General features: G+C 39.2%; 1 protein-coding gene across 1 annotated transcript in view; it reads left to right on the forward strand.

Annotated features, from left to right (window-relative positions):
• The window catches only part of PHEX (phosphate regulating endopeptidase X-linked), a 398049-nt gene that overhangs the window by 310020 nt on the left and 60401 nt on the right, over positions 1-27628 (forward strand). Inside the window, exon 13 of the mRNA XM_073616504.1 lies at positions 26223-26300. Coding sequence (XP_073472605.1) covers positions 26223-26300 — 78 coding nt within the window. The remainder of the gene's footprint in view (positions 1-26222; positions 26301-27628) is intronic.

Consider the following 27628-nt stretch of genomic DNA (forward strand, 5'->3'; position numbering starts at 1 on the left):
CATAGACTTTTAAAGGGTGTTCCGCGGCATTCGAATTTGCCGCGAACACCCCAAATTGTTCGCTGTTCGGCGAACTTGCGAACAGCCAATGTTCGAGTCGAACATGAGTTCGACTCGAACTCGAAGCTCATCCCTAGAGATGATCTGTGGTTCACAGAGGTGACCTGTGCAGAGCTGATAGGACTGCCTGAGATAACACTGCAGAGCCCACAGGACAGCACTGGATTGCTGGCGAGAATATTTTTTTTTTTTTTGCACTTATCAAACATATGATATGAGAAAAAACGTTCAATTTTATATTTAACAGACCAAGTAAGAGAAGTAAATTGTTATGCCGCGTACACACGGTCGGATTTTCCGACAACAAATGTTTGTTATCGGAAATTCTGACCGTGTGTAGGCTCCACCGGACATTTGCCGTTGGAATTTCCGACAAACCAAATTTGAGATCTGGATCTCAAATTTTCTGACAACAAAATCCGTTCTCGTAAATTCCAATCGTGTGTACACAATTCTGACACACAAAGTTCCACGCATGCTCTGAATCAATTACGAGATGGAATCGCTCGGTCTGGTAAAACTAGCGTCCATAATGGAGATAGCACATTCGTCACGCTGCAAATTTTAAAATCTTTTAATGCTGCACATTCTCTTCTTCTTTATAATGCAAGAATAATGAAGTTGTTTTGCTGCTGACATTTAAACAGAGTTCTGGCAATCTGATTTCTTTATTATTTCTCATGATCCCATCAATATTTTTTTTTTCGTCAGATCTCCATAATAATGTTTAGAATATTTGCTTATAGTGTTTTTTTTATCCAGATCTCTTTTTTTTTTTTATAGTGATCTCAATAATTTTTTCTTTCGTTTTGTGTCAAGTTACCACAACACCATTATTATCTTGTATTTTTTAACCTCAAAGAGGTTGGTGTTGGTGTCCCTTGTTAATTTGACATTGTATTTTTGAAATGTACCTGCCGACTCACAAACAAATGTCCTTTTTGAAGTAAAACACATAGGCAAGTATTTGTGAAAAATAAATAGCCATTTATTATGGGTCATAACAAAATAAAGAGGAAGGCAACGCTGGAGAAACTGGTGAAATTTGCAAAGCCTTTGTACCCCAGGGCAGACATCAACTATTTTACAGTCAAAATTTGTGGCCTGAGGAGTCCTTATAATAGTGAGCACAATCCGGTCCAGGACTACAAGAGATCAGGAACAGCAGCAGATGACATATCGGTCCCCAGGCTGTGGTCTGCGTCTTTTGTCAGACCAGAATTAACCCAGGCCATCACTTTCTTGTCTTCCTTCCACGCTTGCTTCCAGGCTGTGGCTTTGGTGTTGTAGTTGTGGCAGGAGGTGGAGAAGGAGGAGGAGGACCATGGTTCAACTCACAAACGTGGCTTTGGCTTGTGAGTTTGTCCCTCAACCCCTTATTTAGGGCTTGTAACATAACTTCCTCACAAAAGAGGCGCTGGCCTCTCTTATTTCCTGCATTTTGCAGGCTGCCATGTAGGCATAGTCCTCTTGATTAATGGGGGGGTCTGAGGGCCGTAGTAGCCCTTCCGAAATAGGCCAAGTGCTGTCTCCTCCAGATTACTCTTCTTCCTGGGACTTTTTCTTGGAAGGTGAAGGGCAGGGACCTGGCATTCAGGCAGGCCACGGTGCCCGCCCCCCCTGCTGCCACTTACCCCCGCCACCTCCTGGCTGCCACTTTCCATGGCCTCCTCCTGGCTGAGACTTTCCTGTCTATGAAAAAGGGACATAGCTTTAGTTTTTGGTTCATCAATCACACACAATTTTCAGCTCATGACTGTTGAAAATTGAATGTTAATAAATAGAAAAGACTATCATTCTGACCCCAGCATTCTTGTCACAATCATTTGTGGTGACTACTGTCTATTGATTTGTAAAACACTTTGTAAAATCAGAAATTACTGATCAATAATAACATCTAGTTAACATCATTAATGATTTGACTAGAAATATGTTGAACAATGCTATACCTGGCTCAAGCTGGGCTCCTCCACTTCTTCCTGGCTGGAAGGCCCAGGTTGGATGTCGGAAGCCTCATCTGAGGTGGAATGAAGCCTTGAAGGAAGATTGGAGAGTGCTGGCCTGGGTTCAGTCTGGCCTTCCAGAAAATGCAGTCCGTCATAGTACCACAGCCTGGGTACATAAATGTCATCTTCTGCAACTCCAGATCTCTGGGAATCCTGGACCTTCATGCGCTCCCTATTATAAGTGCTCCTCATGCCACCAATTAGGGCTGTCAAATAGGGGATGTCTGTTGTGGGGATCACCGGCCTCACAAATTCCAGCAATTGATCCAGAGCTGCCTTCCTCTTTGGTTTTTTGTTATGAAAGGGGTGGTTTACCTGCCTCAGACAGGGCAGCTCTCTGTACATATCAAGGAATATGGGGATAAAGTCCTCATCATTGAATAGATCCATTTGCTCTGCAAGACACAAAACAAGACAAACCCTAATGTCAGGCTAAACTCTCCTAATCTTGTCCTAATATAGGCCTCAATCTATAAGCAGTATAGGCCACTGATGCACCAACTTAAAATTATACCTTCGTTCTAATGATCGGCGCTTCCGATACTCCTTCCTCAGCTCGTACATACAATGCACACGTGTTACGCTTTATATACACTGCGCATGCGTGAAACTCCACCTACCCCTGAAGTTCTTTCTAGTCTATTCCCCACCCCTTGTCTTTCGGCGTAGTGGGAGAGCACATGGCGGAGAATGAGCAAGTGTATGCAGACAGCAGCAGCAGCAACGATGAAAGGCCGGAGCCATGAATGCCCTGATCCCGGAGGAGATTTAAGGCCTCAAATATGTCCTTTATAGAGATGGTGGAGATGGTGGACATCTTGAAGAGGGCCGACTATGATGGGAAGCATAGACCTTACCCAAATGTGAGAAAGGCCAAGATCATGACTAAAGTTGTGAAAAGTCTGCACAGGAATTTTGGGATACGGCGATCCAAGGATCAATTGAGGAAACGATGGTCAGACCTCAAATTGAGGGAGCAGGATCAGTACAGAAAGATCAAGAGAGTTCTTCAAAAAAGTAAGTAGTTGTCATGTGTTCCTATTATTATTATTATTACTTGCATGCTGCTCCATGTGCTTTTCTTTACTGTTGTATTGTTTAAAATGGCAAGTTTCAGGTTCGTGGGCACAGTGATCATTTGTAGTAAACATCGTTTGTTCGCCCACTAATACAATGTTTTTGGCAGATGCAGGTTAACTACATTTGTTCATGCCTATTTGTATTAAAAGAAGTTTGTTGTCTAGATGGGTTTGTAACTCTAATGTAATGCAAACTTGATTCAGTGTAAGGAGAAGACACTAAGCAGCTGTTTACACATCTGGACACAGAAGCACTAGTGTGGGACACCAGAACATCCTTTTTAGGGTGTCCCACACAGGTGCTCCAGTGGATACTAGAGGTGTCTCCATGGGGGAAAAATGTACAAAAAAGGTAAGTATTCCAGCTTTATAAAGGGAAAAAAAAATGTCTTCAGCTTGGAACTCTGCCAAAAACGACAAATGTACGACACTTCCAAGCAATGTTTCATATTACTATTTCTCGCATCAAATATCTGTGTGCCAAGTATACCTTTTTTATTCACATAGGGTAGAAAAGACTCAGGATATCTGAGGACACCAGGGACACCCCACCTCCTAAAGAAAAGGAAATCCCCACACCACAACCAGAAGATGTGGAGGAAGGAGAGGTTTATGAAGTGGGTGAAATAGTGACCACAACAGGTGAGTGTCTGAGACCACAGCTTCAGGTAATAGATGGATGCCTGCATATTTATAATACATGGTGTGTTTTTTTATTTTAGGTGATGTGGATGTTGTGGAAGAAGAATCTCATTTCACAAGTGCAAGTGCACACGTCCTCATTGAGGAGATCATGGTGTGCAATCGTGATTTACAGAAGATAAAGGAAGACATCAATGATGTGGAAAAAAGACTCAAAAACATCATTGATGTTTTAGGCAGAATCTAAAACACCCCAAAACTCTTCTAGTTTGTTTGTATTTTGATTTTGATTTTCACACATTTTAAATATTTTTTAGAAAGCCAAATTTTGAAGATGCACACAGTGTGTCAACATGACAAAAGTTTATAATGACTGCCAGTTTTAGCGGTTCAGAACTCTTTTTGTTTTCTGTCAACATGTGCTATCTGCCATCACGGGATATCAAGGTACATGTTTTGGGGGTGCAACCCCTTCCTTGCAACTTAAGTAGATGAGAGGAAGGGGTTGCACTCCCGAAACACGTCCATTGATCACCCATGATGGGAGCTAGCACATGTTGACATTAGGCATGGGATCCGGAGGGAAATCCCCATTTTGACTCTCAAGTTGTGTGCATCTTCAAAATTTGGCTTTCACAGGGGTGACATCACCCCATCTGATGAAGGCAATATCAACACAGTTTGGACATACTAATGTCTGATATTGCCTTCACTTTGTCAAAGTTGAAGTTTGTAAGTTCCTGAGTTTTGTATTGTTTTATGGTTTTAAACATGCCTGTTTTAACATAAAAAAGGCTATTTGTACTGTCAAAAACAAAATGTTATTACTAAAATATGTTGGTTTGTTCAAAAACCCTTTTCTAATGCACATGTGAATGTGCACAGAGTAAAAAGTTTTCTACTCAACAATGTGTGGCTTCTTCTTTCAATGCTCAATATTATTTTTTTGGACTAAGTTGGTGTTTACACTGAAATGGGGGTTATTTACTAAAGGCAAATCCACTTTGCACTACAAGTGCACTTTCAGTTCAGTTTCAAGTGCAGTTTCATGTGCACTTTTGCAGTGCACTTGGAGTACATTTTCCTTTAGTAAATAACTCCCACAGTGCTTTATAATTTGCACAATCATGCCATTTTCGTGACTAACTAAAATTCATTCATGGTGCTGAATAGGGATGAGCTTCAAGTTCGAGTCGAACTTATGTTCGACTCGAACATTGGCTGTTCGCAAGTTCGCCGAACAGCGAACAATTTGGGGTATTCGCGGCAAATTCGAATGCCGCAGAACACCCTTTAAAAGTCTATGGGAGAAATCAAAAGTGCTAATTTTAAAGGCTTATATGCAAGTTATTGTCATAAAAAGTGTTTGGGGACCCGGGTCCTGCCCCAGGGGACATGGATCAATGCAAAAAAAAGTTTTAAAAATGGCCGTTTTTTCAGGAGCAGTGATTTTAATAATGCTTAAAGTCAAACAATAAAAGTGTAATATCCCTTTAAATTTCGTACCTGGGGGGTGTCTATAGTATGCCTGTAAAGGGGCGCATGTTTCCCGTGTTTAGAACAGTCTGACAGCAAAATGACATTTCGAAGGAAAAATTCCATTTAAAACTACCCGCGGCTATTGCATTGCCGACAATACACATAGAAGTTCATTGATAAAAACAGCATGAGAATTCAACACAGGGAAACCCCGAACCAAAATTTAAAAAAAAAATGACGTGGGAGTCCCCTTAAATTCCATACCAGGCCCTTCAGGTCTGGTATGGATATTAAGGGGAACCCCGGCCAAAATGTAAAAAAAAAATGACGTGGGGTTCCCCCTAAATTCCATACCAGACCCTTCCGGTCTGGTATGGATTTTAAGGGGAACCCCGTGCCAAAAAAAAAAAAAAAACGGCGTGGGGTCCCCCCAAAAATCCATACCAGACCCTTATCCAAGCACACAACCTGGCAGGCCACAGGAAAAGAGGGGGGGAGGAGAGTGCGGCCCCCCTCCTGAACCGTACCAGGCCACATGCCCTCAACATTGGGAGGGTGCTTTGGGGTAGCCCCCCAAAACACCTTGTCCCCATGTTGATGAGGACAAGGGCCTCATCCCCACAACTCTGGCCGGTGGTTGTGGGGGTCTGCGGGCGGGGGACTTATCGGAATCTGGAACCCCCCTTTAACAAGGGAACCCCCAGATCCCGGCCCCCCCCCTGTGTAAAATGGTAAGGGGGTTCTTACCCCTACCATTTCACTAAAAAACTGTCCAAAATGTTAAAAATGACAAGAGACAGTTTTTGACAATTCCTTTATTTAAATGCTTCTTCTTTCTTCTATCTTCCTTCATCTTCTTCTGGTTCTTCTGGCTCTTCTGGTTCTTCCTCCGGCGTTCTCGTCCAGCATCTCCTCCGCGGCGTCTTCTATCTTCTTCTAACCCCCTTACCATTTTACACAGGGGGGGGCCGGGATCTGGGGGTTCCCTTGTTAAAGGGGGCTTCCAGATTCCGATAAGTCCCCCGCCCGCAGACCCCCACAACCACCAGCCAGAGTTGTGGGGATGAGGCCCTTGTCCTCATCAACATGGGGACAAGGTGTTTTGGGGGGCTACCCCAAAGCACCCTCCCAATGTTGAGGGCATGTGGCCTGGTACGGTTCAGGAGGGGGGCCGCACTCTCCTCCCCCCCTCTTTTCCTGCGGCCTGCCAGGTTGTGTGCTTGGATAAGGGTCTGGTATGGATTTTTGGGGGGACCCCACGCCGTTTTTTTTTTTTTTTTTGGCACGGGGTTCCCCTTAAAATCCATACCAGACCGGAAGGGTCTGGTATGGAATTTAGGGGGAACCCCACGTCATTTTTTTTTTTTAATTTTGGCCGGGGTTCCCCTTAATATCCATATCAGACCTGAAGGGCCTGGTATGGAATTTAGGGGGACTCCCACGTCATTTTTTTTTTACATTTTGGCCGGGGTTCCCCTTAATATCCATACCAGACCTGAAGGGCCTGGTATGGAATTTAAGGGGACTCCCACGTATTTTTTTTTTTTTAATTTTGGTTCGGGGTTTCCCTGTGTTGAATTCTCATGCTGTTTTTATCAATGAACTTCTATGTGTATTGTCGGCAATGCAATAGCCGCGGGTAGTTTTAAATGGAATTTTTCCTTCGAAATGTCATTTTGCTGTCAGACTGTTCTAAACACGGGAAACATGCGCCCCTTTACAGGCATACTATAGACACCCCCCAGGTACGAAATTTAAAGGGATATTACACTTTTATTGTTTGACTTTAAGCATTATTAAAATCACTGCTCCTGAAAAAACGGCCATTTTTAAAACTTTTTTTGCATTGATCCATGTCCCCTGGGGCAGGACCCGGGTCCCCAAACACTTTTTATGACAATAACTTGCATATAAGCCTTTAAAATTAGCACTTTTGATTATACATGTTCATGTCCCATAGACTTTAACGGTGTTCGCGTGTTCGAGCGAACTTTTTTCCTGTTCGCATGTTCTGGTGCGAACCGAACGGGGGGTGTTCGGCTCATCCCTAGTGCTGAAAATGATGTATATTTTTATCAGTAATGCATTACATACATTAACAACAAAAACAAGGTGTGTGTGTAGCAGATCCACAACATAATAATAGTTCGCTGAAGAAGGGATTGTTACCTCATGTATCAAATAAATTACATTTGCACCATTGAAGAAAATGGCCAAAAAGAAAAGCCCATTGGCTAACCTAGGAGACAGCTAAACGAAACACAAGCAGTAAATCAAAGGAAATCTTATTTCAGTTTAAATAAAATATTTATTTTTAAAATGTTTCTTAAACATTTTCTGGCATATCAATGGACCCCCTACCCGCAAAGTACTCAACATACTTCTGTCTTACTTTGTGAGCGCTTTGGGGGGGCAAGCCAGGACGGCCAGCTTCAAGCGCCATCAAGGTTTCTTGTTGAAGTCCGGCCTCAGGCTCAACTGAGGCAAAATAGTTAATTGAATTTCTTCTTAAATAGTTGTGGAGAATGCAGCATGCAAGGATTATATGGTTAAGTTTATATTCCGCCATGTTGATTGCCGTAAGGAATGGGCGGAACCGGCTGGCCATTATCCCAAAAGCGTTTTCCACCACTCTTCTGGCTCTGGCCAGCCGGTAGTTAAAAACCCACTGGTCTGGGGTGAGGGTCCTCATGGCTTCAAAACGGTCGGCTGGTCAGAACAAACTAACAGAAAGCACTTAAAAAATAGAAAGGCGTGAAAATCAGAAATGAGCGGACAAGAACTCACTGAGATTAAATACATACTATAAAATACGCACTGAAAAACAAATGCGAACTGACTACAATCACTGAAAACCAGATACAAACCCACAAGCATAAACTGAAGAGCAGTAACTATCTGAAAAGCATGAAGCTGAAAAGCGTGAATCGTCTCTTACCAAACTTCTACTAGCACGAGATTAGCAGAAGGAGCCCAAGGGGGGGGTGCACTTGGTATTGAACTTCCCTTTTCTAGTGCCATCGTACGTGTTGTACGTCACCGAATTCTTGACGGTTGGAATTTCCGACAAGATTTGTGTGACCGTGTGTATGCAAGACAAGTTTGAGCCAACATCCGTCGGAAAAATAACATGGATTTTGTTGTCGGAATGTGCTATCATGTGTACACTACATTAGAGTGTAAATACTGCACATTTATTTACAAATTTATATATACAATGTTTAATTTTTTTTTTAAAGATTAGTTTTAAATAAAAAAGTCATAATGTCAGCAAACATCCCTTCAGGCAGGGAACAAATCTATATACTGAGGAGTACATATATTTAGAAAACAATTCCAGGTATAAAAATACTATCTGTCACTGAAAAAGAGATGTATAAGCACACAAATAGTTCATTTTTATTCTTTTGAGACTAATATTTTCTTAATTAAATGTACTGGTCTAATGGCATCATTCATGGGGATTCAAACTACTCAGAATCATGTCTTGGCTATGATCTGTCATAGCAAAGTACTTCTATGTAAATGCAAAAATGCTTTTTTATCCTATGATATGAAACATTTAAATCAACCCTGTTCTGTCCAAGTTTTAAAGACGTTCTCATTGCTTCAGTCTGGCAAAAGAAGTCTAATGTTAATTTCATTAGTCTCTCTCAAACAAATCCTCCTCTTGTTTGAATGCAGACATTAACAATGGACTGTAGCCTTACCCCCATAGGATAAAAACTGGTCTCAGTTTTAAGACCAAGTAGCCAATCCATTTGTCATCCATTTTTCCTCTTTGACCTCAAACTTGTCTGACTCCAAACTCCTCTGTAAAGAACATGTTACAGTCATGATTTATGGGAGTACACCAAAAATAATCAAACTCCTTCTGTAACAGACCATACAAAAAAAGGATATAATGGATTTTTTCACACTGTATATATGGTTTGCCTTTCAGCTGAGAAGGAGCAGATTACATCTGTACATATGTGCCATTGACGTACCAATAGCTATTTTCACCAGCTGGGGAGGGGGGGGGTAGCAGGGTCAATTGAACATGAAGAGTTGAGATGAAGCATGAAGCATACACTCTAAACAGAAACAGGTTTATTTGTTTCCCCCTTTTTCTCTATTTTCATCAAAGATGAAGTGTCCCTCCTTTCCTTGTCTTCATGTTTATTCTGTATGAACACTTGACATGATCAGATGATAGAAATAAATTGTTTGTACGCCTTGAAAAATAAGGACACTCATATATAAAATTTGTGAGGTTGATTGGGAAGTCTATAGTAGGCATACAAACACCTGGTCTGCAACATAAAGCCACCCAAATGGCCATTATTGTAACTAATTGCACGGTTGACATTTAGATAGCCACTAAGATGCACTTATAAATATAAGGCAAAGTGTAGTTCCACTTTGCAGTCATATTTGGAACCCCCCACTATAGGTTTTTGTAGGTTTTTTTTTATAGTTTATATGTGTTCCCATTCACACAACATACTTAAAAATAATGTTTAAAATATATTTAGTTCATTTCTAGTTGTTTAATACAGTTTATACAGGACTGTAAGCTATAATGAACAGTTTCAAAGGAGGGGACAGACTGAAATAAAATGCATTAACTTACAATGCACCATCCAAGCCTGGATATCTTTAACCTTTTTTTATAACAGACAGTGTTTAAATCTAGTTTACAACTCATAATTGATATCTGCCAACACAGTACAGACAGAATTGAATATGTTAAACATAACTCCCTAGCCCCTAGGTGGGGCTTAAGCACTTAAAAAGCAAGTAAAAATATACCTACTCTTCTGTATCTTCATTAATTTGCTACATTTCTCCTAAATACAGTTCTACTTTAAGCAAAAATGATATAATTATGTTTGCATAATTATTTCATGTTGTTTTACAGTTGAACATTGGAATGGTAATTGAAGATAAAAAATTGACAGATAATTTACAGAAATCTGCTAAAATATTCTATAGGTTTGCATATTTGTTTATTTGAAACAAATTACTTTTTGTTCCAGAACAAATTGTGATAGAAGTAATACAATGACATAACTGTTTCTTATGTACATATAACTTGTAAACAAATTGTAGTTACTTTTGCCACCCTGTTTAATTTCTGCAACACTTCTTTCTGAATGTTTTTCATATCCTAAGCAAACTACAATAAATCAATATGCTGAAATGATTTATTCTGAATAATAAAAAAGTGCAAAAAAGAGCATGCTTTCAAAGAACAGCAAGCTGAATTAATCATCATAATTAAATGGATAGCAGAATTGCCATTAAAATTTAATTCAGTGCTAGTTTTTAGTCAAGTGTAATTGTATTAAAATGATGAGTCTAGACTGAAATGTCAATGTGAATAACGCAGACTATCTCTAACAATAAAGGAAAGTTGCTTATTAATCTCTTTTGTTTATTCACTGTAGACAAAGAAATAAATGTATTATTCAATTAAGATGTAACACTTGCATTTTTGTTACCTTTTTTAATACAGGACCAAGGGATGTTTAAAGAAAGCATTATTGTTTAATAAAGCAAGTTTTTAGAGCCATGGTTTTGCATTTGATAAATCGTAGTTAGATGTAATTATTAGGAAAAAATAGGAAATTACATGTTTCTTCCTGCACAGACTTGGTCGTAAAAAATAACCAAAGATAGATAGATCTTTCAGAGATCTGTGGAGGAGGATAAGATAGCATTATATGCAGATTAAACTCTTTTTTTGGGTGACACCACACACTCTCTTAGTGCAGTAATATCCCTAATTACTACTTATGGGAAAATTTCTGGGTTTTCAATTAACTAGGACAAGTCAGTGCTGAAGGCCTTAGGTCCCATTAGGGAGCCCCTCCCTATTGCAGCTTCTCAAATAAAGCTGGCTACATCATTTAAATATTTGTGAGTAGAGGTGTCCCATAATGTGGCAGAATAGCCTAATTTGAATACTTTTCAATTACTTCATAAAATGCGCAAAGTTAGTGCTGTTTGGTATAAATGACTACTGCCAGTAGTGGGGAGGGTCAACATGATAAAAATGGCGTGGATGCCCCTACTCCTTTTTATGCTAAATAATTGTCCAGTCTGGATACCCCAATGCATAATTAGACAGATAGATACGTCATTTTGAGAACTCATATGGAAGCATGGGAAGGCCAGGATCCGTCTAAGTGCTTTACAACTTCCTAACTGAGTTGTGGGTTGGCGGTCCCCAATGCTAGATTACATTTTTTGGCATCTCAGATACAACAGATGGCAGGATGGGTGGAAATTTACCTTCGTGATCCAATACAGAAAGTTCTTCTTTTGTCTCTGTCTAAAGATCCTCTTGTCTCCTTGTTAGAGGCAGGTCATTTTTGAAAGCACCGTTCCTCCCCAACATTTTGATGATACATAAGGTTTGGTAGGCTGTGCATATCCCTATGGGCCATACAGACTATACACAGTATATGCTCTTCTGGAATAATTTTAATCTTCCAGAAGTAAATAAACTTACAGGTTTTGAGCATTGGAAACAATCTGGTCTTGTGTATCTTCATCAACTCTATAACGGAGGTATTATGCTATCTTTTAACCTTATTGTAGAGCAGTACCACTTGTCTAATAGAATATTTTTCCAGTACTTACAGCGCCACGCATTACAGTCTCAGACTCATTTAGATCCATATATTTTAACTTTTCAAACACTCTCTCTATGATGGTGACACTGTCTGAATCTAAACAGGGTCTAATTTTTGATTTATATGAAGTTTTAGTGGGGGCAATTAGGTCTAAAAGTTTGATTAAATGCAGACAGCCATGAAGTCAAGATATAGGTGATTTGGACGAGGATCAGTGGATAGCGGCGGTAAAGCTTCTTCCAGAAGTTTCACTTTCCTCCTCACAAAGGCTGACACAGATATATATGCTCCATAGTGTCTATTATACCCCTCAAAATTGTTCTCTTGGGGTCACCAACCTTCACCTAATTGCCATAGTTGTAATATGCATACGGGCACGTTAATTCATATGTTATGACACTGTCCTAAATTATTTGCGGTATTGGAAAGATATATTTCAAATTTTATCTGAACTTTGTTCAATTCCATTGACTCCTGATCCTAAACTTGCCCTCTTGGGCATATTTCCTGAGGATTGACCATTATTCTCTCAGAAAATTTTATTTACCTTTTTTTTTTCTTGTCCATAGCGTATCGTATCCAAAACCCACTTTAAAGACACTGCGGGCAATTCCTATTTGCATCAAAACAGCTGTCATCTAGCTAATTGGAGACAGAATATACCATACAGCCAATTCCACAGGCGGAGAAGAAATTGCACTCACACAGCAGACTATTTAGAGCAAGGGAAAGTTTTACATAAGAAATTTACTGAAAAGGGGTATAGTGAGGAGCATATTCAGGATGCATCCAACTGGTATCTAGAAGTACAAAAAAGTGATGTAGAGAACTTAACCAACCCTAAAGAACCTAGAGATTTCTCCACAAAATGTATCACCAATTATAACAGCCAATATTGGTCAATTAAAAATATATACATATATAAGAAATATTGGGCAATATTATTACAGGACCCAGCTCTATCCAATATACTGCCCTCAGACCCAATACTGTATTCAGAAGGGCAAGAAACATAAAGAACCGTATAGCACCAAGTAACATCAAAGAGCGCACCATTCGGACAATGCAGACAAGTTTCAATGAACATAGGAGGTTCATTGAGAAGGGTGTCACCAATCATAGCTGAGAAAAGTCACCAATCATAGCTGAAAAGCAAAGGGTTAAAATCCTGGGAATTGGCCCGTAGATATAAAAGAGCTCCCTGGACAACATAGGGCAGACCTGAGGAAGGAGGCCAAGCCCTCTGAAACACGTTGTCCCAGCAACCACACAGCGTTCTCTGTCAGCTTGATCACTTTGGGCTTCCCCTGTGTTACATGGTGTTGCAGGCTGTTCTAGCTCTGTCCTGGCTGGCTGGCCCTCGGAGACAGTGAGCCGCTCATGTGCAGCATTTTTAGCAGCTGCTTGTAGAGATCGTGCATGCATCCATCCTCTGAATGATCCAGCCACCACAACGCTCAGATTGGTCCCTATCCAGGGTTCTCCACTGCAGGATTCTGACGCGTGTGTTCATCCTATGTTTGTGAGTGCATTGATTTTATCTACTTCTTCATTTCAATTAAACAAACGGTATTGCACCATGAGCCTGTGCACTCATTTTTCTTTTATGTTTCCACAGCCATCAGTTTCCCACTGATTATGGAGCTGCAAGGTGGTGTGCACAGAGAGACTTTTTATTAACTCTTTCCCTTGAGGATTATTATCATTCTTGGTCAGTGTGGTGCTGTTGTGGACCGTTTGTACTGTAGTATTATTTATTATTTCTCAACATTGGCTATCTTCTAACCAGCAAACTTTTGTTCAGTGGTGTACAGCAGTAAACGCTGTGCTGGATAGAGAGTGACTTATTTATAAGCACAGGGGTTGCACGCATAAATTTAATAAGATCTAGTCTTTTTAGTTACCCTCCCCATATATAGTATCCACTAGTGTGGATGATCTCTTTGCTTCTAGCAATAGTGTTTCTGCTAATATATAGAATTTGATTGAATCACTGATTGTTTTGTAATGCTAAACATTTCTCAGTGATAACTGCTATATACCGGAACAAATTATTGTTATTTTTAAATGAATTTATTTGAAATAATTGTATTATTGTTTTGTTTTTTTTCTCTTGTTCTAAGTAGGTATTTGTGATGTTCTTCATTTGTATATGTGTAAGAAAAAAAAAACACAAAAACTTTAAATTCAATAAAAAGTATTTCATGAAAAGAAAAAGACATGGAAACGTTTGCCTGATGCCTGAATTTTAGGTTCACAAGATGCTAGATAAAGCATACCAATAATTGGACCATTTAGCCTAACCACATCACAGTAAAATGCATTTTTGGCTGATGGACCACCATTTCTCTGCTTCTGTGATACACGAGTAGCTCTTGTACAGACTGAGGCTGAGTATCAGTAGGGTGATTGGCTAAAATTCAGTTCAGTAAATAATAAAGATGAGTGAAATGAAGAGCTTTCATTCCCCTTAAATATGAGGCAAGTTTCGATGTGGAGGGAAATTTCCGCACTTTGGCAAAATGCATGCAGTCAAGAGCAAAGGCTAAGTTAAGATGCTTTCTGGTGGTTTTTAAAGCAGAGTTCCACCTGGGCAAAAAAAAATCAAAGTCAGCAGCTACAAATACTGTAGCTGCTGACTTTTAATATATGGACACTTACCTGTCCTAGGAGCCTGCGATGTCGGCACCTGAAGCTGACCCGTCTCTCGGCTCTGGGTGAAGGCGCCGGCATCATTACTAAGGGAAACAGACAGTGAAGTCTTACGGCTTCACAGCCTGTTTCCTTCTGCACATGCGTGTGTCATGCTGTGCTTTCTGAATGGTCCCTTCTGTCTTCTGGGACCTGTGTGTCTCCCAAAAGGCAGCGGGGAGACACACATAGAGGAGAGGCCGGACATTGCATAGTTCGCCGCACAATGTGCGGCGATCATTCCCCGGAAGTGGGTGCAGATACCTGGATTTGACAGGTATCAGCTCTCCCTCCCCCCTTCCCCTGAAAGGTGCCAAATGTGGCACCAGAGGGGGGGAGGAATCCGATCAGCAGACGTTCCATTTATGGGTGGAACACCGCTTTAAGTAATTAAAGGGCTTTAAATCTCTCATGTAGGCTATGGAAGCTTCTTTCAACTATCCTGGAAAGTTAGCCTTGTTGTTTTAGTTTTTTTTTTCACAGAAAAAAATTACAGAGAAAGATAAGTAAAATAAAAATATTTAAAGCAATGGTATATAAGTATTGATTAAATACACACACAAACACATGCAAACAAGAGAAAAAACACAAGCACATAGAACACTAATTAAAATAAATGAATAAAAAAGTAGATAGATAAGGAGAGCCGGCAACCTGCACATCCATATCAAAGTTTGGCTATAGTTATGACCAAGGCTATCAGTAAGCTATTCTTGTCACTAGTCTATAGTGAAATAAAGAATTTGACACGTATGTGTGAGTTACTGGCTCTCCTTATCTATCTGTATTCTGTTCGGGTGTTTGGAGGACACTTGGAGTCAGTGCAAGGACTATTCAGATTCCTCACATGTCTATTCTGGGACCCTGAAGTGAACGCTACATCTGCTTTTCATTTATAAAAAAAAGTACTCTAAATAAATGACTTCACAAAGAGGGCACTCACTGATGGGTGCAGTCCTTGCAATCTGCTTGTGCTTGCAAGCTCACAGTATAGAGAATAGACAGAACAACACCATGTTTATTAGATAAAAAAGCAAGTTGTTGCACTTGCAAAATTTCAAATTTGGGGCTGATTTTAAAAAAAATGGGGAGTACAAAATATGGTGCAGCTGTGCATGGTAGCCAATCAGCTTCTAACTTCCACTTGTTGAAAAAAAAGCTAGAAACTGATTGGTTTCTATGCACAGCTGCACCAGATTTTGCACTCTCCCGTTTTAGTAAATCAACCTTTTGCATGCAGTTTATCAATTGGATGGTGTGGGCACCCTGAATCTTGCACCACATCTAGGTGCTGCAAGATTTCCAGCATCCCATTTTCCATCCTGCTCAATCTGTAGCCTATCCTCAATTACTGTCACTATTGAGGTGGTTGATTGTCTTCAAACACTGGCGTTTATGTGATCCTCTAGCAGTTCCAGCCTGTTTATGCATTGTATTGCAAGTTTTAATTCTGTAATTTCAACTATTTGTTTTTTAATCTATACAAGAGGATGGTGTCCTGCACAATCCAGTATGCTTTTCTGTTCTACTATGTTGTACCCCCACCATTTCCTGTTACACTCTTAATGCATACATTGATTTCTTTCCCAGCAAAACAATTCTGCTGCTTTGATGACCAAGACTCTGCCCATACACAGTGTGTAGGAAAAGGGCCCTTGAGAGATGTAGTACTCAAGGACTTTCCTTCAACAACTGTAGGAAACTGACAAGGGACTGACCTACCATCAGCTGATCCTGGAAGAAGTTGGGAAGTGTGGTGATGATGTTACAGGGAGTCATAAAAGCAGTTTATTGCCAAAGGAATATGGTTAAAAAAAGGAAAAAAAATGGGGCATGATCTGGGGGCAAAGGATCTGAAATTTGGGGGTTAAATTGGGTAATGCCAAAACATTGATTTTTATTTTCCAAAATGGTGGTATATCCTTTCTATAACTTTTTATAGTATCGGTTTAGTATGGTCTGTGATACTTTTTTATTTTGACTAACATCCAAAATGTTAAGCTTTCAGAGTGTTTCTGTTGCAAGTGCACTAATAGTTCTACAATTATCTCAAGTGTAGTATAGGATTGTTGAAGGTCAGTAACAGTCTGGATTTTATTATTGATCTCACACAATCATTCTCATTGCTTTATATTTAAACTTAAATATTTTAAGAGGAAATAAGCAATCTAGCATAAAGGAAGAAACAGTATTAGAAGTCACCTTAAAGCTACATAACCTACATAAGTGCACATCAACAGGATTTATGTATCACCTTTGAAGTTCTTATATTTGTTACAGCAGGGAGTAAATGATTTCAGTTATATACTGTACTTGTCATTGTTTTTAAAGCGGTTTTATACACATCTTGTAGTTTTGGTTTGTATGCTCCTTTAAACATATGAAAACTTAGTTTGATATTCCATTTTAAAAACAGTAATCATCTATATTAAACCTAGAAATGGCAATAAAAATCTGCTTTTTGATAAAAAAAATAAACAACCATATTATTAGTAGAATGCAGCAAATCTCCTTGCTGGCTCCTATAGTGTCTCTTGCTGAATTGTGATCTGCTGCAATCAGAATCCTCCTGTTTGTAAAGCAATTGTTCACAATGTTGCTGAGCATTGCACTGAGCCTCAGTGGTCTACTTCATGCCGTTTTATTTATTACCTGTCACAATACTCCCAGATGTTACTCTGCAGAGGAAAGTGAAACCCAGCATGCTTCAGAATAGCTCAAATTCAGATGAAGGCTACAGTAACTAGGTTAATAATCATAATTAGCTTGTAAAAGTGATTGTTTTTATGTATGTAGTACAATAAATCTGATTTAAAATATTAGAAGAAACAGGATGTGCTGGCACAATCCAACTGCTTGAAATTTTTTTTTAGACCAACACATAAACATTCTTAATTAGATGGACTGAGTACAGGCATACCCCAGTTTTAAGTACACAATGGGGTTTATTCACTAAAGCTGGAAAGTGCAAAATCAGGCTCACTTCTGCATAGAAACCAATCAGCTTCCAGGTTGTATTACCAAAGCTTAATTGAACAAGCTGGGGTTAGAAGCTCATTGGTTTCTATGCAGAAGTGAGCCTGATTTTGCACTTTCCAGCTTTAGTAAATAAACCCCATTGTGTAATTAAAAGTGGGGTATGCCTGTATACATATTTACACATGTGGCAGGGGAGACAAATATATCCGACATCACAAGGGAAGACTGAGCTGGGGGGCTTTGACCCCCAGGCCAGGACAGATAAAAATACTGCGCTGATGTGAATGGAGATATTCCTCCCTTTAACCAATTAACTAATGGATATGTACTTTGTTTAGAAGCTATTACTGCATGTCCTATAGGGAAGACTTTTAAGTGTTTTTAAATGTCTGGTGCGTTTATGTATATGTATGTTATCTTTTTTGATATGCAGTAGAGTAAATGTAATAATACAAGTTTTTTATGATATAATAACTGAAGTTGTTTATGTGGAACCCAATAGAGGGAAAGTTCTACTTTATGGCACATTTGAAATTACACACATATCTCTAAAATAACTGTGAAAGAATTGTAGATGGTATTTAATGAATGCACAAAAGTTGCCTCTTTGGTTGTTGGTGACTTAAATGATTTATCAGATGCCGTCTTCACAGTATAAATAATAATACAGTAGGACAAGAAGTATTATTTTAAAATCCAATTATGAAGGAAAGGTCCAACAATCATCTTAAGTTCAGAGAGAGAAATTGCTGACTACAGCAGTCATCTTTGGCTGATGTAAACTTTACAGTCTGTTACTGAACTGATACTGTTGAACAATAAAGGTATCAATCATGTATAAATAAAACATATTTTTTGGAGGTAAGAAAAAATTAAGCCATTATGAAAGATATCAATGCTAATATCTGTTTCTAGCTTTTTACTGCTATTCACATTTTATTAACACTTTGCTACATCCTATGAATTTGTGAATAGGGGTTTATCAATGCTGATGCACAGCAAAGCACTGCAAAACATGAGCAATGGGGCAGATTTACTATGAGATCCTGATTGTATTCATAACTGACCCCCATTCCCCCACTTCCTGCTTATTAGGAAAACTGCATGAACAAAAAAATATGCCTCTGACTACCAGAAGAATTTCCCCCTTAATGACCAGGATATTTTTAGCGATACGGCACTACGTTGCTTTAACTGACAATTACGCAGTCGTGCCATGTTGTACCCAAACAAAATCGACATTTTTTTCCTCCCACAAATAGAGATTTCTTTTGGTGGTATTTCATCGCCTCTGCGGTTTTGAATTTTTGCACTATAAACAAAAAAAGAGTGACAGTTTTGAAAAAAAAAAAATTTTTTACTTTTTGCTATAATACATATCCAAATAAAATGTAAAAAAACAAATTTCTTTATCAGTTTAAGCTGATTTATATTCGTCTACATATTTTTGGTAAAAAAATTGCAATAAGCGTATATTGATTGGTTTGGGCAAAGTTATAGCGTCTACAAAATAGGGGATAGATTTATGGCATTTTTATTATTTTTTTTACTAGTAATGGTGGCGATCAGTGATCTTTAGCAGGACTGCGACATTGCAGCGGACACTTTTGACACTTTTATACAGTGATACAGTAAATTGACATTTATACAGTGATCAGAGCTAAAAATAGCCACCAATTACTGTATAAATGTCACTGGCAGGGAAGGGGTTAACACCAGGGGGAGATCAAGGGGTTAACTGTGTGTCCTAGGGAGGGTTTCTAACTGTATGGGGATACGACTCATTGGGAGAGGAGACACATCGCTGTTCCTTCTTAGTAGGAACAGACGACCTCTTTCTCCTCTCCTGTCAGAAGGGGGATGTGTGTGTTTACACACACATCCCCGTTCTGGTTCTTGTCCCCGCGATTGCGGGTGGGCGGTGGTCATCGCGCCTGCCGGCCACGCGCATCAGGTCACCTGCTGTGCAGCAGGCGCGCGCCCGCTATCGCCCTTAAAGGTCTCAACGTACACCTACGGCGATTCACGGGATCATGCAGTATAATGACGGTGGCTGGTCGGCAAGTCGATAAAGTGTACCCAATCCTAAAAACAAAATTATAGTGCAGCTTATCATCAGTCCTTAGATGGTGTGGCTGCATTAATTTTATTTCTCAGCCAAGTAATCTTGCAAATACCACATTTCTTGTTCCTTCATGTCTTCACTCACTTATGGAAGGAATCAGGGTGGTCATTGGACTACAAACATGCCTGCTCTTGTTCATTTCCATTCTATAATCGTTTACACCCAAAAAGATAACATTACTTTTGTTGTCTTTTTAGCTCACAGGCAGTGACAAGGGCACTGCATTTCTAGCAAGATCAACAGGTATTTTCTGTATTTGCTGAAAATGTTCTTAGCCTTAAAAAAGACAACTAATGCATCCATCTCAGCTAAGGACTGGTAAGTTGCAATATATTTAATGTTTACTTTGAGGTTTAGATATACTTTAATTATGTGTGTGTTTAGCACAAAGATAAAAGAATAAAGATAAAACCAAATACATATTGTTGCAATGTCATCATAGTTGACTGCCGAGGACTGCAAGTGCAGTGGCCGCATAGACCTATAAAGACAACACAAATCCTTTCTCTAAGTTGAAAAATGTATGAAATGTTGTTGGAATCAGAATAAATATACACCTAATTCTGTTGGTACTGTATCTTGCTTGATAAAAGTTAACTTACTGTTACTTTGAATCTCAGGATTCCATATTTCCCAGTAACCAGCCTGGAACAAGCATGCCGATTAGGACAGTCAGAATATAGTCATCATTTTTGATATGCATACTTTGCCTGGGTCAGTGACTTGGGAAGTACTGAAGTCATTGATTAAACATGACAGACAGTGACTAGCAGTTTCAGTAAGGAGAGAATAATATTGCAAAACTTTCTTTAGATGAAGAATCAGAGTGGGGAATTCTTATAGAGTGACACAGACACCCTTTAGAATTTCATTTGGTTTTGGGTAGTTTCTGTTGTGATTATGATTTAAAAAGAGTAAACCCAGTTGATTGATAATAAATGGCTTCAGCCAAACACTAACCACGAGTGAAAGAAAAGTTTATTGTTATCATTCATATTTTTTGGAAAATGGCCAATAATCATAAATTCTTCCAGGGTATGTAAACTTATGACTACAGCTGTATATGAAACAAAAATAACAAGCATTTTAAATGCAATTAGTATAAGCAACTAGAGTTGTAACTTTGCAAGATGGGACCCAATAGCAAAACCATTAAAGAGCTCACTGTTTCATAAAACTCCATCTTCAATGTAATTTCTCTAGCTATGCAGTATACTAATTGTTTTCTTGGAATTGATTAGAGGTTTCTAGTTTCTATAGATTAAAGCTGGGTACACATGTATCAAAGTTCAACTGATTCAGCAGAAATTCACAAAATTTTGATCTGTTTGTAGCCCTCTCTGTTCAACAGAAGATGGTCATTATATTTGGCTTCTATCGAACAGTCCTACTGGAAAACCAACATTTGGCCAGCTGCTGCAGCCAATGGCCACAGCGCTGATCAGTAAATTCTGACAGGGGAAAGAGTCCCTACTATTAGAAAACAATAGCACATTGGGGAAAATCCCTGCTTCCGCATCGCTTGTGTGGCTGCAGGAATCTGTAATGCCCTGTACACACAGTCGGACATTGATCGGACATTCCAACAACAAAATCCTAGGATTTTTTCCGACGGATGTTGGCTCAAACTTGTCTTGCATACACACGGTCACACAAAGTTGTCGGAAAATCCGATTGTTCTAAACGCGGTAGCGTAAAACACGTACGTTGGGACTATAAACGGGGCAGTAGCCAATAGCTTTAATCACTTTATTTATTCTGAGCATGCCTGGCACTTTGTGCGTCGGATTTGTGTACACACGATCGGAAATTCCGACAACGGATTTTGTTGTCGGAAAATTTTATAGCCTGCTCTCAAACTTTGTGTGTCGGAAAATCCGATGGAAAATGTGTGATGGAGCCTACACACGGTCGGAATTTCCGACAACAAGGTCCTATCACACATTTTCCATTGGAAAATCCGACCGTGTGTACGGGGCATAAGTTTTTTTTAGTTCAGCTCACTGGTGGAACAAAATAAAACAGTGTATACCCAGCTTTATTTTCAAATGTATTTGTGAAAAGCTATTGCTATCTGCATAGCCTGTCAGCTTTGTGCCTCCTTTGCTTTAGGGTCCCATAACAGTTGTTTAGTTTCAGCCTCCTTTAATCTTCTACAGCAGTGGTCATCAACGCTGTCCTCAAGGCCCACTAACAGGCCAGGTTTGCTAGATAACTGAAATACATCACAGGTGATATCATTTGCTGCTCAGTGATTGCAGTATTCTAGTCTGCATCTCTCCAAGGTAATACATAAAACCTGGCCTGTTAGTGGGCCCTGAGGACAGGAGTTGATGACCACTGTTCTACAGCACTCAGACAAGAGAAAACATAAGCACCAATCAGATTTTTTTGCAATGCTCAGGTGCTGACATGAAACTTGCTGACAGTAGGATTGAGTCATGACTGATCACTGTTCTTCTGCTCCTATATTGCTACTTTTTTCTCAATTAAGCAGTGGTATTTCTGCAATAGAAGTCCAGGGCCCATCTGTGCTACCAGTAGGGGTTGTCTGGATCACAAGACTGGCTGAATACAGTTGCAAACCTTTTTGCAGGTACAACAGTTCCCATAGATGTATGTAGCTGTTTGGCTGGAGTTCAGCTTTAAATAGAACCTATACTTAACATGTTGCCACCCACATACTGCATATGTACAGCAGCACAGAGGGTAAGGTTTTATTCCCACACACCACACATTTGCCTCCATAGAGCTTTCTGTGCTGAGAGTGTGCTCAATGCACGCTCCCAGTACAATACAGCCAAAGACAGCTTTTAGTCTGTACTAATGACTGAGCCAGCAGGATATACCCTGTGCTGGGCAGGAATAATTTAAAACCTAAAGTTGGCTGTATAACAAGGATTTATTAGAACAGTTTATTGTGACAAAGCAACTGGTAAATAATATAGTTCCATATCAGTGCCTGGGCATACTGTCTTTCCATAGCCTTATTTTATTTTTTGCAATAAAAGTTTTATCGATTCAGAAGAAAAATAAGGTACATCCTTGTATACAAACATAACAACATAACTGAATATAGTCATCAAGGGTGTATAAGCCAACATCTTGGAACCCTATAGCCTTATAGGTCTATGAATTTATAAATGCCATACCCCACTCACTCCAGCATGTGGTTACTGGTTTACAATGATGTGTCATGAGGGGAAATATTTATTTATTACAAGTACTTATATAGTACTATCGATTTACACTGCACTTTACATATACAGTAAATTGTGCATTCACATCAGTCTCTGCCCTCATGGAGCTTACAATCTAAGGCCCCTAACTCGCATTCATGCATACACATACTAGGGACAATTTGTAGACTACCAGTTATGACTTTGTAAAGCGGGAGGAAACCCATACAGGCACAGGGAGAACATGCAAACTCCAGGAAGCTAGTGCTGTTGTTGGGATTTGAACTGATGACCCTAGGGCTGCTAGGCAGACATGCTTACCACTTAGCCACTGTTCTAGGAATGTTTTTAAAACATTGTGGAATAAAGTTGATCAGTACAGTAGAACAAAGGTTTAATCTACTGTAAATATGTAAGCTTAGGTTGTAAGATGGCCTCTTAGATTGTAAGCTTACAGGAGCAGGACCCTTCTAACCCCCTTGTATTGAATTGTACTGCTGGTGTATTGTCTCCCTTTATATTGTAAAGCGATGCGCAAACTGTTGGCGCTATATAAATTCTGTGTAATAATAATGCCTTATTGTATATGTGCATAAAAAAGATATATTATTAAAATATATTAAATTAATCTAGTCTAGTCAGTTTTTCCACATTTTTTATACTACTGTACATTTAGGCTTTATTGTTTATTCAGTTTGTATTCATTTATTGTATCAATGGCAGACTATAATGTTTTATTGCCCAAAACGCACAGTACTATGCTGCATTAAGCAGAAGAATATTGGAAAGGAAGTACAGTAAAGTGCACACACATTAATATTATAGGTTACAGGCCATAGAACTTGTAATTTACTGTTAGTGTAAAGCCAATGCGTTTGCACTTATTGTTATCACATAAAAAGTAGGTTCAGTGGAATAGGAAGCCTCCAGCAGTCATAAGGATAATGGTGTGTCAGCACATGTTAAAGTGGATCATGGAAACATTAATTCCAGTATAGCCAGAGCTAAGAACTAAACAGATTTGTGCTTTAATTAACAGTGGGTCTTGTGCGAAGACACTAATTAAAAGAAGATCCCTACATTTATTATTTACAGTATACTGTAGGATACATAAAACAACATACCCTAATTTTAATATTGTGTAAATAATGTAGTACATTTCCATCACAACAAAGTCATTGCTATGTTTGCATGTTAATTTGAGACAAATTTGTATTTTACACTTTAACCACCAACATTAGTTATTTGTCATCCTGGAACACAATCTAGTTTTAGGGTGAAATAAAACAAAAAGAATAAGACCACTCTCTTAGGCAATTCTCTTACTCTTATTAGAGAAGGAGGCAGCTGAAGTTAGAAATAATTAAACAATAAAATGATACTAATATTATAAATTATAGTCAATACAAATTATGAAGACTCTGCCTGTTGACATAGATTAAATCAGAACTCCAGTGTTAAGCCGGGTACACACTAGTAAACTAGTTAACTGACAGCTCTGGTCGGGAGCCGCTGTACTAACCATGTGAGGTTAGCTCAGCAATCTCCCCTGCTGAGCTGTTGTGTTCTGACAGGGCGACAGCCCCCCGCCAGAACACTACGACCAGCGCTCTCTGCCATTGGCTGAGAGCATTGATTGGGAGTCGGTTGGCTGCTAGTTTTCCACAATGCACCTCTGACAGAAGCCGGCCAAACGGCTGGTTTCTTTTTGACAGACCAACATACACAAGGGCCAAATGTCAGCTGTTTTTTTTTTAACCGACCGTTGTCTCCCGACATTCGGCCCGTGTGTACAGGGCTTTAACTTCAACCATGCACAGTTGTACAGGTTCATCTTCTTACTGAAATTGCTCACTCTAATTTCAATGCACATTGTGAACTTCTCACAGTGTATATTAGAAGCTGCAGCAAGCAAATAGAGCCCACCTCATTTCCTGGCCCAGTATCATCTAGCTCTTTTCCCTCATGTAAACTGTCCCTGGCCCACCTCTTTTATTAAGTGGATTTCAGTTCTTCCAGACATGTAGGCTCCAGCAACATATGGGGGCATTGCCTAGGGAAATCTGTCTGCAAATACAGCCTGCCTAAGAACTCCCACTCCTGCAGGCCTACATCCACCCATCAAGGCATTTTTATATTTGCATAACCCCTCCCAGGAGTGAAACAGCACCCCGATGACCCCTCCCACCAGTGAAAATCTACCTGCATTAAATAGAGAAGCGCAGAAATATCATTGGGTCTAAAATAGGACATGTACTGAAAACTACGTTTTTTTTTTTTTTATTTCATTAGCATTTGGATAAAGGGTGAAAAAGAGGAACTAACAAATGCAACATATTGGCAGATTAAACTTTAGCTTTAAAGTGGTTCTAAAGCCTTGAGGCTGGGTTCACACCATTTCAAATTGGATGCAGGTTCCCCACATCCAATTCTTAATAGCAGGATATTTTGACCGGCTCTCTATGGAGCCAGTTCGCATATCTCTGCAGCAGGTCTGATGCGTTTTGCACAAAAACACTGTGTGTCTTTTGGTCCATTTTAGGTCTGAATTCAACCCAAAATTTAGGCTGCAATTGGACCTGAAATGGTGAACCAGGATGCACCGGACCCCTGCTGTGAGCCGCATGTGGCTCATATGTGACTCCAGCCTAAGGCTTTTTTTCCTTAATGCATTCTATGCATTAAGGTAAAAAACCTTCTGTTGCAAAGAATCCCCCCCAGCCTCCCCTTAAACTTGCCTGAGCTCTATCCAGGGCTGTGCACAAGAGCAGCAGTTCTCCTGGCTCTGGTCCTCTTCATTGGGCAGACTGATAACAGTGGAAGCCCGGTCCTGTCAATCAATCCCCATGACGAGGGAGGGGGTGAGTTTGGTTTGTGAGAGAGCCCACACAAGTTCCCCTCATAGAAAGTGGCTTTCCATGGGGGGCATTTGTTGAAGAGGAAGGAGCCAGGAGCCCCAACAGAGGACCCAAGAAGAGGAAGAATGGGGCTGCTCTGTGCAAAATTTTTGCACAAAACAGGTAAGTATGACATGTTTGGTATTTTAATTTAAAAAAGGAAGCTTTAATATCACTTTAGGTAATTTTAGAGGCAATAAATCACAATAGCCAACAAACATTTAACTTTCAATTGTCTACTCAGTTTTAGCTACCAGCAGTTCATTTCTGATTGCTTGCCATTGGTTTGCAAACTGCACTGCTGCCTCAAGCTACTGAAGAAATGTCTGCAAATATCTGTTATAGAAAAATAAATATTTGTAGGTGCTTTAATTGTCATAAATGCACTATACATATTTCTGTAATAATATCAGTTAATGTATTCTGTCACACATTCTTACAGCTAATCTCAATTTTCTACAGGCAAAATCAGTTATGGCAAAGGTGGGATATCCCGAATTCTTGATGAATGAGACATACATAAATGAAGAGATTAAAACTGTAAGCCTTTATATACATATATATGATATGTGCATAGTATTATTATTGCTAATATTATTTTTTTTTTTAAAGCGTTCTGTGACTTTATGTGTGTTCAACTTTTTCTCTGATTTTTCCTAAACCACAAAGGTGGAATGTGTGTCTTACTAGCTGCTGGATCTGGATCTTTTCTCTAAGAAAAAAAACACACATGCACAAATTCCATAGACCTCTCCCTGCCTTATACCACTAGCTATCCAAATCTAATTACCTTTGCTGGGCACGTTTGTGTGTGTTTTCCTTATCAAGCAGGGGGGTGATCCTTCCTGCTGGACTGAGTGGCACTCACATAATAAGTAAAAACATTTCAGTGCAGTAGTACACTAAGCTCAGACTTTGACTTGATGTCAAGCCACCAAGAGGTTTGTCTCTGTCATCTTGGGCCCAGAAAAGTGAATGACTCAGACTTGCTGCAGGCTCCAGATTTAAGGTGTTATTGCTCCAAAAGCTGGCTTTAATCATATGACTTAGTGGTCAATTCACTAAAGGATTCCACATGCAATATTAAGGTAGCATGACTAATTTTTTAGAAATATTGCATGAGATAATAATAAGTCAATTCATTAAAATAAAATATCAAATATGAGGTATTACTGCCCATTTGTTAAAAATGTGAGGTAAAAACTGCCAACAAATTTTTTTTAGATATCATATTTTTTCACTCCATAAGATGCACCTGACCATAAGACGCACCTAGGTTTTAAAGGAGGAAAACAAGAAAAAAATATTCTGAACCAAATGGATTATATGGATTATGGGTTGCATTTTTGCTAATTTTCTTACTGTGTTTAGGTGAAAACTACATGATCTTGAAAAACACATCTGAATAATTATTCCTCTACTTCCTAACATGTATCATCACCTAACCTCTATTTGTCCTTTACATATGTCAAGGATAAAAGGATAACTCGCATTCGCTGATCACTAACTCTCTCATTTCAAAACATCCCTTCTATTTATTATCAAGAGTAAAGCTGAAGAAAATCATAGCTCAGCACTGAACCAATAAACCATATCTAATAAATGAGTAGAACACTACACCTTTAGAGAATACAAAATAAATAACACCTAACATAAGCAGGAGGTTCACAGATAAATCAGGTGCTCAGTTAGTCCACAAAAAGCCAGATAAATTATATGATATATTACTTTTTGCCAATAAAATATATTTTTATACATAAAACAAAATATGGACTATGATCAGGGATTGTATTTTTCCAAATTATTATTCAAGATTGAACTGACTACACTGCCATAAAAAAACTGAAAAGATACATTATCTTGCTGTG

The sequence above is a fragment of the Aquarana catesbeiana genome, linkage group LG02 (genome assembly GCF_042186555.1).
Source record: "Aquarana catesbeiana isolate 2022-GZ linkage group LG02, ASM4218655v1, whole genome shotgun sequence".
Lineage (NCBI taxonomy): Eukaryota > Metazoa > Chordata > Amphibia > Anura > Ranidae > Aquarana > Aquarana catesbeiana.